Raw genomic sequence first — 12,212 nt, forward strand, 5'->3', positions numbered from 1 at the left:
GGAACAAGAAGAGACAGACACGATGAAAGCGTCGTATTTTGTGACAGTTTTATTGCTTTCAGACATAACATTGACTTCAGGTTTTATCATTGAATCCATTGTATGTGGTTCTGCTGCTGCTGTTGCTGCATTTTTGTATGCATTGTCTCATTGGGATAATGTATTGCCTTTTGATCATAAACGTGAGAAAACCGCTTCGTTGCATACATTATGCTCAAACAGTTACTGTTTTATCCGTTTACTATTTTTTCAGAAACTTTATCCCGGAAGTCCAGGTTTAATCTTTGATTTTTTTTTCAGGTTTGGAGAAGGATTTAAATGAGAATCTCCACGGCCAACATATCGTTTCGAAAGTTGTTCTGAGAACTGTATCGTCATTTATGACGGACAGTAACCCGAACAAACCCCTCGTGCTCTCCTTCCACGGGACCGCAGGAGTGGGGAAAAACCACGTGTCTAAAATCATCGCAAGAAACATTTACAAACTAGGGGACAAGAGCGAACATTTTATCATGTTTGTATCCCAACATCATTTTCCACACAAAGACAAAGTCGACATGTACAGCGTAAGTAAATAATGCTGCTTGTCCCCGATTAAAAATAATATATTATGCTATGTAATTAACTGGCAATATTAAATATATATACATATATATAAACACAGCATTAATGTATTAGTGCTACAATATTTTGAATAATATACAGGGAATTTTTCATATATTAAAAAATAAACACTTGGTTTCAGTGTATTATTTAATATATTATAATATATTTTTCAGTTTATTTATTGGTTTAATAAAGGTAAAATGTAATCAAATGTAATATAGCCTACATTTATATTTTACAATTCAATTTAGTTATTCAAAAGTAGATGTCTGATCAAAATCTACTGGAAAACCGGTGGAGCATGCATTTTCATCATGAACTCAATGACCCACACAGCAAAATCCCTAATACTAAAACTAGAAACTATTACTACAATTGATATAACATATTTTCACCAAATACCACTTTTTCAGCAAATCATAGCTGTTAGGCAACTAAAATAGTACATTTAAGTGCAGAGTCCTTGATATAATTGGGATTTGCATGTGTTTTAGGCAAGACTAAAGGAGCAGATTCATCAGCACGTATCACGTTTCCCTCGGACCATGTTTGTATTTGATGAAATGGACAAGATGAATCCAAGGCTGGTCGAGACCATCAAACCTTTTCTGGACTATGGGACACATGTGGATGGCGCCTCATTCCGCAGTGCAATCTTCATTTTTCTAAGGTGATTTCCCTTAGCTTATGTTATAAAGTATCTACACTAAACAAAGTGTAAGTGTTTTTTATTTGTAGCAATGCAGGTGGTGATGTGATCAACAACATAGCTCTGGATTTCTGGAAGGCAGGTAAAAACAGAGAAGAACTACAGATGAAGGAGATGGAGACTCAGATCCTTCAAAACATCGTCAATGATAAGAGCAGTATGTATTAAAACAATGTTGAAGTAGCCCTTAACACCTATCGTAAATCCTGAATACAGAATGTGGTGACATTCTTTTTTACATTGCGTACATTCAATTTGTTCCATGTCAATACTCCTCTTTACAGAATGTCTTTTCAGCAGGTGGATTTTGGCACTCCTCTCTAATAAATCACCACCTGGTGGATCACATTGTTCCTTTTCTCCCTCTGGAAATGAAGCATGTACGCCAGTGTGTTTTGACTGAAATGGTCAATCTGAACATCAATTTACAACATCACGCTCATCTGGCAGACACAGTGGCCAGAGACATGCCCTTCTTCCCCTCAGACAAAATCTTCTCTGTTAAAGGCTGCAAGTCAGTCAGACAGAAGCTGATGCTGTACGTTGATGACTAGATAAGAAACATATAACTTTTGTTTACATAGATGTTTCTGCACTTGAAGACACCTTCAGAGACGTATTCTATAGATTTACTATCATTGTGTCTGATTATATTTAACTGATTGTTGTTTGATAATATCAGATTTTTACACACATTTTAATTCAGTAGCCTTAGAAACAGGGCCTGATGGAGAGATGTTCTTCATTCCATTCTGACATCAAGGATGAATGTTACTGAATGACAGTGAACGAAAGTTTGAATTGAATTCAATTTTAAAAAATGTACTATTGTTTTTGCTGTTTTTAATTTGTTTTGTGCTTCACGAGTTGAGTTCCATAAGAAGAAAATATTTAGGACTTTTACTTGCCTAATGAGTTTTGGGTCCATGTTACCATAGTCCTGTAATATAACATGGCTGAATGATTCCTATCCAGGGTGAAGAGAACAAATTGTCCAGGGAAGAGTCAATTTATTTTTTTCAAAGTATGATAAACTGAGATATATACCATAGACTTTCGACATTCAAGGTCATTATGATTGTGCTATAAAAGCATCCTAAAATTTTCAGAACTCTCGTGTTAACAAAAAAACGTCTTGGTTACGTACAGTGAGGAAAATAAGTATTTGAACACCCTGCTATTTTGCATGTTCTCCCACTTAGAAATCATGGAGGGTTCTGAAATTGTCATCGTAGGTCCATGTCCACTGTGAGAGACATAGTCTAAAAAAAAATAAGTATTTGAACACCTGAGAAGATCAATGTTAATATTTGGTACAGTAGCCTTTGTTTGCAATTACAGAGGTCAAACGTTTCCTGTAGTTTTTCACCAGGTTTGCACACACAAAAGGAGGGATTTTGGCCCACTCCTTCACACAGATCTTCTCTAGATCAGTCAGGTTTCTAGCCTGTCGCTGAGAAACACAGAGTTTATGCTCCCTCCAAAGATTCTCTATAAGGTTTAGGTCGGGAGACTGTCTTGGCCACGCCAGAACCATGATATGCTTCTTACAGAGCCACTCCTTGGTTATCCTGGCTGTGTGCTTTGGGTCATTGTCATGTTGGAACACCCAGCCTCGACCCACCTTCAATGCTCTAACTGAGGGAAGGAGGTTGTTCCCCAAAATCTCGCAATACATGGCCCCGGTCATCCTCTCCTTAATACAGTGAAGTCGCCCTGTCCCATGTGCAGAAAAACACCCCCAAAGCATGATGCTACCACCCCCATGCTTCACAGTAGGGATGGTGTTCTTGGGATGGTACTCATCATTCTTCTTCCTCCAAACACGTTTATTGGAATTATGACCAAAAAGTTATATTTTGGTCTCATCTGACCACATGACTTCCTCCCATGACTCATCTGGATCATCCAAATGGTCATTGGTAAACTTAAGACGGGCCTGGACATGTGCTGGTTTAAGCAGGGGATCCTTCCGTGCCATGTATGATTTCAAACCCTAACGTCTTAGTGTATTACCAACAGAAATCTTGGAAACGGTGGTCCCAGCTCTTTTCAGGTCATTGACCAGCTCCTCCCGTGTAGTTCTGGTCTGATTTCTCACCTTTCTTAGGATCATTGAGACCCCACGAGGTGAGATCTTGAATGGAGCCCCAGTCCGAAAGAGATTGACAGTCATGTTTAGCTTCTTCCATTTTCTAATGATTGCTCCAACAGTGGACCTTTTTTCACCAAGCTGTTAGGCAATATCCCGCAGCCCTTTCCAGCCTTGTGGAGGTGTACAATATTGTCTCTAGCGTCTTTGGACAGCTCTTTGGTCTTGGCCATGTTAGTAGTTGGATTCTTACTGATTGTATGGGGTGGACAGGTGTCTTTATGCAGCTAACGACCTCAAAAAGATGCATCTAATTTAGGATAATAAATGGAGTGGAGGTGGACATTTTAAAGGCAGACTTACAGGTCTTTTAGGGTCAGAATTCTAGCTGATAGACAGGTGTTCAAATACTTATTTGCAGCTGTATCATACAAATAAATAGTTAAAAAATCATACATTGTGATTTCTGGATTTTGTTTTTAGATTATGTCTCTCACAGAGGACATGCACCTACAATGACAATTTCAGACCCCTCCATGATTTCTAAGTGGGAGAACATGCAAAATAGCAGGGTGTTCAAATACTTATTTTCCTCACTGTATGTAACCTCAGTTCCCTGACGGAGGGAACGAGACGTTGTGTCGCGAACAACAGATGGGGTTCGCCCTTGAGAACCAATTAACTCTGACTACTATAGAAAAGGCCAAAGAAATTTGGCGAATGAAATTTGCATGCCGGGCTCCGCCCCCGGACATCCGGTATAAAATGAAGCCGGCGTGCAGCATTCATTTACCTCTTGTTCTGAAGAGCCTGAGAGCCTCTCACGACTGCAGAAGAATACAATACGTGTTTTTGGCATAAGGGACACGATGTGTCGAGAACGACAGATGGGGTTGCCCATGGAAAACGCCACAACGCTGTATTGCGTCACAATCTCAGCGAACCGACGGTTAACAAGCCTGGTCGTGTCAGCTCGAAGCTTCGTGAAATTGTAACCTTCCAGTGTGGTGGCATTGGCCAGTATTGGCCAGCGCGGCATTGGCAACATCAAAAGCATTAGTCATTCTGGGGACCAATCCAACACATCCGCCGGCCTCCAACCTGCAAGGTGTCGTATACGGGTCGCATGAGGTGGGCCGCATGGGGGAGGAAACGGTTTAGAAGTCTACCTCGCCCAGGAACTCCTGCAGGGACTTCACAGTGCGTGGGCTTTGGAAACTGGCAGGGAGGGGAACAGCCCCCTGCGGGGTGATGTGGTGGCCGAGGAAAGTGACGGATGACCGGCCAAACTCACACTTAGCCGGGTTGAGGATGAGACCATGCCCATTGAACCGGCCGAATAGCTGCCTGAGATGTGTCAGGGGGTCGTCTGCGGACGCGCTGGACACAAGACTATCGTCAAAATAAACAAAAAGGAATGGCATGTCCCTCAACACAGAGTCCATGAGGCGCTGAAACGTCTGTACTGCACCCTTGAGGCCGCAAGGCATCCGTAGGTATTCAAAAAGGCCAAAGGGTGTGATGACTGCTGTTTTGGGGGACATCCTGTGGGTGGTCAGGCACCTGGTGGTAAGTGCGAATCAGGTCCACCTTGGAAAAGATGGTGGCACCAGCTAGGTGAGCAGAGAAATCCAGTATGTGCGACACTTGCTATTGCTGGATTCGGAGCCCTCACCCCGGACAGGGGCAGTGCTCTGAGCTCGGAAGAATGACGCCAAATACGCATACCCTTAAAACTACTCTATTATCTGCATAGGCGAACTCGTAAATGACTCCACAGTTTGTTTTAAAATTATTTAAAGTTCTACAAGGTCACAACGACACTGATGGGCCCAGTTAAGGAGAACACTAATATGCTTCATTGTTTTATATTGCGAAGTATTAAGAGTTTTTTTCTTGTATAAACTTTGTGTTCTATTTTTATTGTTAATAGTGTTTCCAATTAAGCTGTTTTGTGACTGTTAATTTATTTCTTCGTTGGTTGGAGTAATTTCCAAAAGTCTAAAATGTTTTTGTCAATATTAAGTTTTATTATATTTTCTGTAATTTAATATTATGTTATTAATAATGTTATTTTCACTTTTGACACAAATAGTCAATAATGATAAATTATTTCACGATTTTTTTCTGATATACCTAATTTAAACGTAAGCACTTTAGATTCTCTTTACTGAATGTTAAATATTGTTGAAAAATGATTCACTTTTTCATCTTTTTGTTTATACAGCACTTTAGATTCTCTTTACTGAAAGTTAAATATTGTTGAAAAATGATTCACTTTTTCATCTTTTTGTTTATACAGTGTTTCTTACAAAACTATTTTGTGTTTGTTTGTTTTATTATTCATTGTTATTTTGTTTGAATTATTAAAAAAAAATGTAAAATTCTTATTGTCAGTTAATAAATTATACAGTTACTTCAGAAAAGTTTTCTGTTGTAAATTGTTTTGAACAATTAGACATTTTTTCATTTACTAACTGATATAAAATATTTTTGATACATGATTTACTTACCAATGCCATTGTCATTAAGTAAAATATATAACTTGGCCTATTTAAAGTAAAGTTATAGTTTTTTTAATTCATTCTAATCTGACCGATTCTGTCCTAATCTGTAGCTATTAAGTGGCCTGCTGATGAACCACATAAAGCAAATACAGTACACTGCCCCAAGACACGATTTAATTCAGCAAGTGAGCTTTTTATCGTGTGTTTTCATTTTACAAGTCAAGTAGAAACCACTGAACGTTACTGGTAGGGTTTAAGTGTTCGGCGTGGAGCGCACTTCCGTTTCCTTCAGAAACGAAAGAAAGTCTAAACGGAACAAGAAGAGACAGACACGATGAAAGCGTCGTATTTTGTGACAGTTTTATTGCTTTCAGACATAACATTGACTTCAGGTTTTATCATTGAATCCATTGTATGTGGTTCTGCTGCTGCTGTTGCTGCATTTTTGTATGCATTGTCTCATTGGGATAATGTATTGCCTTTTGATCATAAACGTGAGAAAACCGCTTCGTTGCATACATTATGCTCAAACAGTTACTGTTTTATCCGTTTACTATTTTTTCAGAAACTTTATCCCGGAAGTCCAGGTTTAATCTTTGATTTTTTTTTCAGGTTTGGAGAAGGATTTAAATGAGAATCTCCACGGCCAACATATCGTTTCGAAAGTTGTTCTGAGAACTGTATCGTCATTTATGACGGACAGTAACCCGAACAAACCCCTCGTGCTCTCCTTCCACGGGACCGCAGGAGTGGGGAAAAACCACGTGTCTAAAATCATCGCAAGAAACATTTACAAACTAGGGGACAAGAGCGAACATTTTATCATGTTTGTATCCCAACATCATTTTCCACACAAAGACAAAGTCGACATGTACAGCGTAAGTAAATAATGCTGCTTGTCCCCGATTAAAAATAATATATTATGCTATGTAATTAACTGGCAATATTAAATATATATACATATATATAAACACAGCATTAATGTATTAGTGCTACAATATTTTGAATAATATACAGGGAATTTTTCATATATTAAAAAATAAACACTTGGTTTCAGTGTATTATTTAATATATTATAATATATTTTTCAGTTTATTTATTGGTTTAATAAAGGTAAAATGTAATCAAATGTAATATAGCCTACATTTATATTTTACAATTCAATTTAGTTATTCAAAAGTAGATGTCTGATCAAAATCTACTGGAAAACCGGTGGAGCATGCATTTTCATCATGAACTCAATGACCCACACAGCAAAATCCCTAATACTAAAACTAGAAACTATTACTACAATTGATATAACATATTTTCACCAAATACCACTTTTTCAGCAAATCATAGCTGTTAGGCAACTAAAATAGTACATTTAAGTGCAGAGTCCTTGATATAATTGGGATTTGCATGTGTTTTAGGCAAGACTAAAGGAGCAGATTCATCAGCACGTATCACGTTTCCCTCGGACCATGTTTGTATTTGATGAAATGGACAAGATGAATCCAAGGCTGGTCGAGACCATCAAACCTTTTCTGGACTATGGGACACATGTGGATGGCGCCTCATTCCGCAGTGCAATCTTCATTTTTCTAAGGTGATTTCCCTTAGCTTATGTTATAAAGTATCTACACTAAACAAAGTGTAAGTGTTTTTTATTTGTAGCAATGCAGGTGGTGATGTGATCAACAACATAGCTCTGGATTTCTGGAAGGCAGGTAAAAACAGAGAAGAACTACAGATGAAGGAGATGGAGACTCAGATCCTTCAAAACATCGTCAATGATAAGAGCAGTATGTATTAAAACAATGTTGAAGTAGCCCTTAACACCTATCGTAAATCCTGAATACAGAATGTGGTGACATTCTTTTTTACATTGCGTACATTCAATTTGTTCCATGTCAATACTCCTCTTTACAGAATGTCTTTTCAGCAGGTGGATTTTGGCACTCCTCTCTAATAAATCACCACCTGGTGGATCACATTGTTCCTTTTCTCCCTCTGGAAATGAAGCATGTACGCCAGTGTGTTTTGACTGAAATGGTCAATCTGAACATCAATTTACAACATCACGCTCATCTGGCAGACACAGTGGCCAGAGACATGCCCTTCTTCCCCTCAGACAAAATCTTCTCTGTTAAAGGCTGCAAGTCAGTCAGACAGAAGCTGATGCTGTACGTTGATGACTAGATAAGAAACATATAACTTTTGTTTACATAGATGTTTCTGCACTTGAAGACACCTTCAGAGACGTATTCTATAGATTTACTATCATTGTGTCTGATTATATTTAACTGATTGTTGTTTGATAATATCAGATTTTTACACACATTTTAATTCAGTAGCCTTAGAAACAGGGCCTGATGGAGAGATGTTCTTCATTCCATTCTGACATCAAGGATGAATGTTACTGAATGACAGTGAACGAAAGTTTGAATTGAATTCAATTTTAAAAAATGTACTATTGTTTTTGCTGTTTTTAATTTGTTTTGTGCTTCACGAGTTGAGTTCCATAAGAAGAAAATATTTAGGACTTTTACTTGCCTAATGAGTTTTGGGTCCATGTTACCATAGTCCTGTAATATAACATGGCTGAATGATTCCTATCCAGGGTGAAGAGAACAAATTGTCCAGGGAAGAGTCAATTTATTTTTTTCAAAGTATGATAAACTGAGATATATACCATAGACTTTCGACATTCAAGGTCATTATGATTGTGCTATAAAAGCATCCTAAAATTTTCAGAACTCTCGTGTTAACAAAAAAACGTCTTGGTTACGTACAGTGAGGAAAATAAGTATTTGAACACCCTGCTATTTTGCATGTTCTCCCACTTAGAAATCATGGAGGGTTCTGAAATTGTCATCGTAGGTCCATGTCCACTGTGAGAGACATAGTCTAAAAAAAAATAAGTATTTGAACACCTGAGAAGATCAATGTTAATATTTGGTACAGTAGCCTTTGTTTGCAATTACAGAGGTCAAACGTTTCCTGTAGTTTTTCACCAGGTTTGCACACACAAAAGGAGGGATTTTGGCCCACTCCTTCACACAGATCTTCTCTAGATCAGTCAGGTTTCTAGCCTGTCGCTGAGAAACACAGAGTTTATGCTCCCTCCAAAGATTCTCTATAAGGTTTAGGTCGGGAGACTGTCTTGGCCACGCCAGAACCATGATATGCTTCTTACAGAGCCACTCCTTGGTTATCCTGGCTGTGTGCTTTGGGTCATTGTCATGTTGGAACACCCAGCCTCGACCCACCTTCAATGCTCTAACTGAGGGAAGGAGGTTGTTCCCCAAAATCTCGCAATACATGGCCCCGGTCATCCTCTCCTTAATACAGTGAAGTCGCCCTGTCCCATGTGCAGAAAAACACCCCCAAAGCATGATGCTACCACCCCCATGCTTCACAGTAGGGATGGTGTTCTTGGGATGGTACTCATCATTCTTCTTCCTCCAAACACGTTTATTGGAATTATGACCAAAAAGTTATATTTTGGTCTCATCTGACCACATGACTTCCTCCCATGACTCATCTGGATCATCCAAATGGTCATTGGTAAACTTAAGACGGGCATGTGCTGGTTTAAGCAGGGGATCCTTCCGTGCCATGTATGATTTCAAACCCTAACGTCTTAGTGTATTACCAACAGAAATCTTGGAAACGGTGGTCCCAGCTCTTTTCAGGTCATTGACCAGCTCCTCCCGTGTAGTTCTGGTCTGATTTCTCACCTTTCTTAGGATCATTGAGACCCCACGAGGTGAGATCTTGAATGGAGCCCCAGTCCGAAAGAGATTGACAGTCATGTTTAGCTTCTTCCATTTTCTAATGATTGCTCCAACAGTGGACCTTTTTTCACCAAGCTGTTAGGCAATATCCCGCAGCCCTTTCCAGCCTTGTGGAGGTGTACAATATTGTCTCTAGCGTCTTTGGACAGCTCTTTGGTCTTGGCCATGTTAGTAGTTGGATTCTTACTGATTGTATGGGGTGGACAGGTGTCTTTATGCAGCTAACGACCTCAAAAAGATGCATCTAATTTAGGATAATAAATGGAGTGGAGGTGGACATTTTAAAGGCAGACTTACAGGTCTTTTAGGGTCAGAATTCTAGCTGATAGACAGGTGTTCAAATACTTATTTGCAGCTGTATCATACAAATAAATAGTTAAAAAATCATACATTGTGATTTCTGGATTTTGTTTTTAGATTATGTCTCTCACAGAGGACATGCACCTACAATGACAATTTCAGACCCCTCCATGATTTCTAAGTGGGAGAACATGCAAAATAGCTGGGTGTTCAAATACTTATTTTCCTCACTGTATGTAACCTCAGTTCCCTGATGGAGGGAACGAGACGTTGTGTCGCGAACAACAGATGGGGTTCGCCCTTGAGAACCAATTAACTCTGACTACTATAGAAAAGGCCAAAGAAATTTGGCGAATGAAATTTGCATGCCGGGCTCCGCCCCCGGACATCCGGTATAAAATGAAGCCGGCGTGCAGCATTCATTTACCTCTTGTTCTGAAGAGCCTGAGAGCCTCTCACGACTGCAGAAGAATACAATACGTGTTTTTGGCATAAGGGACACGATGTGTCGAGAACGACAGATGGGGTTGCCCATGGAAAACGCCACAACGCTGTATTGCGTCACAATCTCAGCGAACCAACGGTTAACAAGCCTGGTCGTGTCAGCTCGAAGCTTCGTGAAATTGTAACCTTCCAGTGTGGTGGTATTGGCCAGTATTGGCCAGCGCGGCATTGGCAACATCAAAAGCATTAGTCATTCTGGGGACCAATCCAACACGTCCGCCGGCCTACAACCTGCAAGGTGTCGTATACGGGTCGCATGAGGTGGGCCGCATGGGGGAGGAAACGGTTTAGAAGTCTCCCTCGCCCAGGAACTCCTGCAGGGACTTCACAGTGCGTGGGCTTTGGAAACTGGCAGGGAGGGGAACAGCCCCCTGCGGGGTGATGTGGTGGCCGAGGAAAGTGACGGATGACCGGCCAAACTCACACTTAGCCGGGTTGAGGATGAGACCATGCCCATTGAACCGGCCGAATAGCTGCCTGAGATGTGTCAGGGGGTCGTCTGCGGACGCGCTGGACACAAGACTATCGTCAAAATAAACAAAAAGGAATGGCATGTCCCTCAACACAGAGTCCATGAGGCGCTGAAACGTCTGTACTGCACCCTTGAGGCCGCAAGGCATCCGTAGGTATTCAAAAAGGCCAAAGGGTGTGATGACTGCTGTTTTGGGGGACATCCTGTGGGTGGTCAGGCACCTGGTGGTAAGTGCGAATCAGGTCCACCTTGGAAAAGATGGTGGCACCAGCTAGGTGAGCAGAGAAATCCAGTATGTGCGACACTTGCTATTGCTGGATTCGGAGCCCTCACCCCGGACAGGGGCAGTGCTCTGAGCTCGGAAGAATGACGCCAAATACGCATACCCTTAAAACTACTCTATTATCTGCATAGGCGAACTCGTAAATGACTCCACAGTTTGTTTTAAAATTATTTAAAGTTCTACAAGGTCACAACGACACTGATGGGCCCAGTTAAGGAGAACACTAATATGCTTCATTTTTTTATATTGCGAAGTATTAAGAGTTTTTTTCTTGTATAAACTTTGTGTTCTATTTTTATTGTAAATAGTGTTTCCAATTAAGCTGTTTTGTGACTGTTAATTTATTTCTTCGTTGGTTGGAGTAATTTCCAAAAGTCTAAAATGTTTTTGTCAATATTAAGTTTTATTATATTTTCTGTAATTTAATATTATGTTATTAATAATGTTATTTTCACTTTTGACACAAATTGTCAATAATGATAAATTATTTCACGATTTTTTTCTGATATACCTAATTTAAACGTAAGCACTTTAGATTCTCTTTACTGAATGTTAAATATTGTTGAAAAATGATTCACTTTTTCATCTTTTTGTTAATACAGCACTTTAGATTTTCTTTACTGAAAGTTAAATATTGTTGAAAAATGATTCACTTTTTCATCTTTTTGTTTATACAGCAGTTTAGATTCTCTTTACTGAAAGTTAAATATTGTTGAAAAATGATTCACTTTTTCATCTTTTTGTTTATACAGTGTTTCTTACAAAACTATTTTGTGTTTGTTTGTTTTATTATTCATTGTTATTTTGTTTGAATTATTTAAAAAAATGTAAAATTCTTATTGTCAGTTAATAAATTATACAGTTACTTCAGAAAAGTTTTCTGTTGTAAATTGTTTTGAACAATTAGACATTTTTTCATTTACAAACTGATATAAAATATTTTTGATACATCATTTACTT

The 12,212-nt window shown here is 39.2% G+C and overlaps 2 protein-coding genes across 2 annotated transcripts; both read left to right on the top strand.

Moving 5' to 3' along the window:
- On the top strand, nucleotides 1–2,140 carry LOC130429459 (torsin-1A-like). The gene is made up of 5 exons (XM_056758034.1): nucleotides 1–182; nucleotides 301–566; nucleotides 1,101–1,276; nucleotides 1,345–1,472; nucleotides 1,613–2,140. The coding sequence occupies exons 1-5, from the start codon at nucleotides 23–25 to the stop codon at nucleotides 1,867–1,869; spliced, it is 987 nt and encodes a 328-aa protein (XP_056614012.1). The 5' UTR covers nucleotides 1–22; the 3' UTR covers nucleotides 1,870–2,140.
- Nucleotides 2,141–6,226: 4,086 nt separating this feature from the next.
- Nucleotides 6,227–8,366, top strand: LOC130423471 (torsin-1A-like). The gene is made up of 5 exons (XM_056749579.1): nucleotides 6,227–6,408; nucleotides 6,527–6,792; nucleotides 7,327–7,502; nucleotides 7,571–7,698; nucleotides 7,839–8,366. The coding sequence occupies exons 1-5, from the start codon at nucleotides 6,249–6,251 to the stop codon at nucleotides 8,093–8,095; spliced, it is 987 nt and encodes a 328-aa protein (XP_056605557.1). The 5' UTR covers nucleotides 6,227–6,248; the 3' UTR covers nucleotides 8,096–8,366.
- The last annotated feature ends 3,846 nt before the right edge of the window (nucleotides 8,367–12,212 follow it).

The sequence above is a fragment of the Triplophysa dalaica genome, chromosome 1 (genome assembly GCF_015846415.1).
Source record: "Triplophysa dalaica isolate WHDGS20190420 chromosome 1, ASM1584641v1, whole genome shotgun sequence".
NCBI classification, from domain to species: domain Eukaryota; kingdom Metazoa; phylum Chordata; class Actinopteri; order Cypriniformes; family Nemacheilidae; genus Triplophysa; species Triplophysa dalaica.

Bases quoted from the DNA above. Each gene is read 5' to 3' on its own strand.
- LOC130429459 (XM_056758034.1), top strand. From the start codon at position 23: ATGAAAGCGTCGTATTTTGTGACAGTTTTATTGCTTTCAGACATAACA. The intron at 567-1,100 runs GTAAGTAAATAA...CATGTGTTTTAG, and splicing joins ACAAAGTCGACATGTACAGC to GCAAGACTAAAGGAGCAGAT. The intron at 1,277-1,344 runs GTGATTTCCCTT...TTTTATTTGTAG, and splicing joins GCAATCTTCATTTTTCTAAG to CAATGCAGGTGGTGATGTGA.
- LOC130423471 (XM_056749579.1), top strand. From the start codon at position 6,249: ATGAAAGCGTCGTATTTTGTGACAGTTTTATTGCTTTCAGACATAACA. The intron at 6,793-7,326 runs GTAAGTAAATAA...CATGTGTTTTAG, and splicing joins ACAAAGTCGACATGTACAGC to GCAAGACTAAAGGAGCAGAT. The intron at 7,699-7,838 runs GTATGTATTAAA...ATGTCTTTTCAG, and splicing joins CATCGTCAATGATAAGAGCA to CAGGTGGATTTTGGCACTCC.